The 2,400-nt window shown below is 39.9% G+C and overlaps 1 protein-coding gene across 1 annotated transcript; it reads right to left on the reverse strand.

Moving 5' to 3' along the window:
• Positions 1 to 816: 816 nt before the first annotated feature.
• LOC110039224 lies at positions 817 to 1,831 on the reverse strand. Its single transcript, XM_020744215.1, has 3 exons — positions 1,397 to 1,831; positions 1,168 to 1,321; positions 817 to 872 (listed from the first exon to the last, which is right to left on the reverse strand). Exons 1-3 carry the CDS (start codon positions 1,737 to 1,739, stop codon positions 848 to 850), a joined length of 522 nt encoding a protein of 173 aa, XP_020599874.1. The 5' UTR covers positions 1,740 to 1,831; the 3' UTR covers positions 817 to 847.
• Positions 1,832 to 2,400: the final 569 nt, after the last annotated feature.

Here is a 2,400-nt window from a genome sequence, read left to right on the forward strand (position 1 = left end):
TGTGTGGTATTGATGTAATATTGTTGTATTTTTTATGTGTTACTGGTGTTACTTGTGTGTTATTGATGTGGTATTGTTGTGTTATTGTTGTATTACTAGTGTGTTACTTGTGTGATATAGTGTGTTACTTGTGTGATAGATATTGATGTGGTATTGTTGTGCATTTCATTACTTTGGTTTAGGTGCATACCTTGATTTTAATGAAAGGTTGGACGCCATCGTCACCTTCGCTTGCCTGTCGGAGAATGCGTAGGGTTTCGCCGAGGAAGAAGATACGGAGACTAAACCCTAAACTCGTAATAGTATGGAGAAAATGAAATAGTGCGGAGAAAATGAATCGGCTTTTTAGGCGGGTTCGGGTTTAGGGTCGGGTCGGGATTAATAGGGTCGGGCCGCGATTAATAAGAAATTAATTTTTGTATTATTTTTTTGCGGGTCGGGATTAATAAGAAATTAATTTTTGTATTATTTTTTTGTGCTTTAATAGGCGAGGCCGGGCTTTCCACGTAGCGACATTTAATTGGCTACGCACGTAGATATACTTGCGTAGTACTGAGGCAATATTTCTTCCTACCCAAAACCCTCCCCAGTTCCCTCCCTCTATCTCCCTTCTCCGTCTCCCATTTCGCCCAAAATCATCGCCAGCCTCCCTTCATTTCTGCCACCGATAACCCTCGAGTCGTTATATAGTCGTTATATAGTCGCAACCAGAGCCAGCTGGGAGGACAATGAAACTCCTATCTTTCTGATTCCGCTCTTCTCCTACCCCAGCGATCCGCACCCTGAAAATGAGCGGAATCTGGATGTAGTAAATCCCGGCAATTAAGATGTCAAAAATGATTGTCTCTTAAGCATGAATATTATTTCCTGTCCTGTCTCAGAGGAATGAAATTTAAAACTTTAAATCATCAAATTGCCAAATTTATATAAATTGCTCGTAACTAAGGGACTGTCTGGTAGATTTATTTTGAGTTAGCACCCTCGCGCGCGGGATTTGGGATTCACGAAATTTACGGCCGAAATCAGCGAAATCCGGATTTATCAAATCCGCGCCTTCATCTTGTCCAAAATGACCGACTGGCAAGATTTAGCTTAAATCTCGCAGTAAATCCGTTACCAGACAGCCCCTTAAGGCAGAACGAGCTCACAAGAAAAAGCAAAACTTACCCCCCACAGTAACTTAAGATCAAAAAAGCTTTGCGAAACTCCATATCCCCTAAAGCTTTCATCACATTGCCTCCATTAGACACACGAGGAGGAATCCTATATATCACCAGAGGCATAATACGTGCCGGCGATGTAGCCTCACCGGCAGCACCATCTGCGATCAGAACAAAATAAACCATTAACTGATCCCGCCGAAGTAAACTTCACAAGAACACCAAATTTAAACTACCTCCGGTAGCCGGTGAACGAGGAGTTGGTGGCCCCGAGCAGCAAGCGCTCTCTTGAGTAGCGATAGACTCAGTGTTCCGGGCCAGTACAATCTCCGATTTCTTACACATGAAAATGATGTAAGCCGACAAATTCCTGATCCTTCGAGAAGCTAATCCGGTCAAAATCCGGAGTGCAGCCGCTTCTCCAACCTCATTGAGGAAAAGACGAGCTTCGTCGTCGGGGGGCGAGAGAGATTGAGCTTGGCAAATCCGCGCGATTAATTCTTCCACAGTCGGAGAAAGGTAAGGATCGGCCATCTTGATCGCACTTCCATGTCCCAACATCGGATTTTGAAGTTCCATGAGAAAAGTAGCGATGAGATGAGATGTGAGAGAGTAGCTTCGCTGATGTTTGAAAAGACAGTGGAGTAAAAGCCATGCCAGTGCTCTCCAGTTCTTAGCTTTACTTCTTTTCAAATTTTGTTGCAGTTGCTGAGAAATTACTAATAAATCCCTTAAGGAATCAGATAATCGGGGATAAAATTGAGAATTTGTAAGAAGTCTAATATGCGCTGTTCTTTTTAATTAAACCTATATTCAGAAATGATGTCGCGTAACAGAATATTCCCTCTGAATTATACAATATTATCCAGGTGTTCATGAAGTTTTATTTATGTATTATTGTGTTCTGAGAATATTCCCGATGTTATAATAATATAATAACATATCAATATCACCACAATAACACATGAATAACATTGAATAGCACAGGAGAAATATTTTCCTATATTATGTTTCTCCTTTTTGTTGCAGTTTCTGAGAAATTACTAATAAATCCGATAATCGGGGATAAAATTGAGAATTTGTAAGAATAATATGCGCTGTTCTTTTTTATTAAACCTATATTCAGAAATGATGTATATTCCTTCTGAATTATACAGTATTATCCAGGTGTTCATGAAATTTTATTTATGTATTATTGTATTCTGAGAATATTCCTGATATTATAATAATATAATAACAT

The sequence above is a fragment of the Phalaenopsis equestris genome, unplaced genomic scaffold, assembly GCF_001263595.1.
Source record: "Phalaenopsis equestris unplaced genomic scaffold, ASM126359v1 Scaffold235871, whole genome shotgun sequence".
NCBI lineage: Eukaryota > Viridiplantae > Streptophyta > Magnoliopsida > Asparagales > Orchidaceae > Phalaenopsis > Phalaenopsis equestris.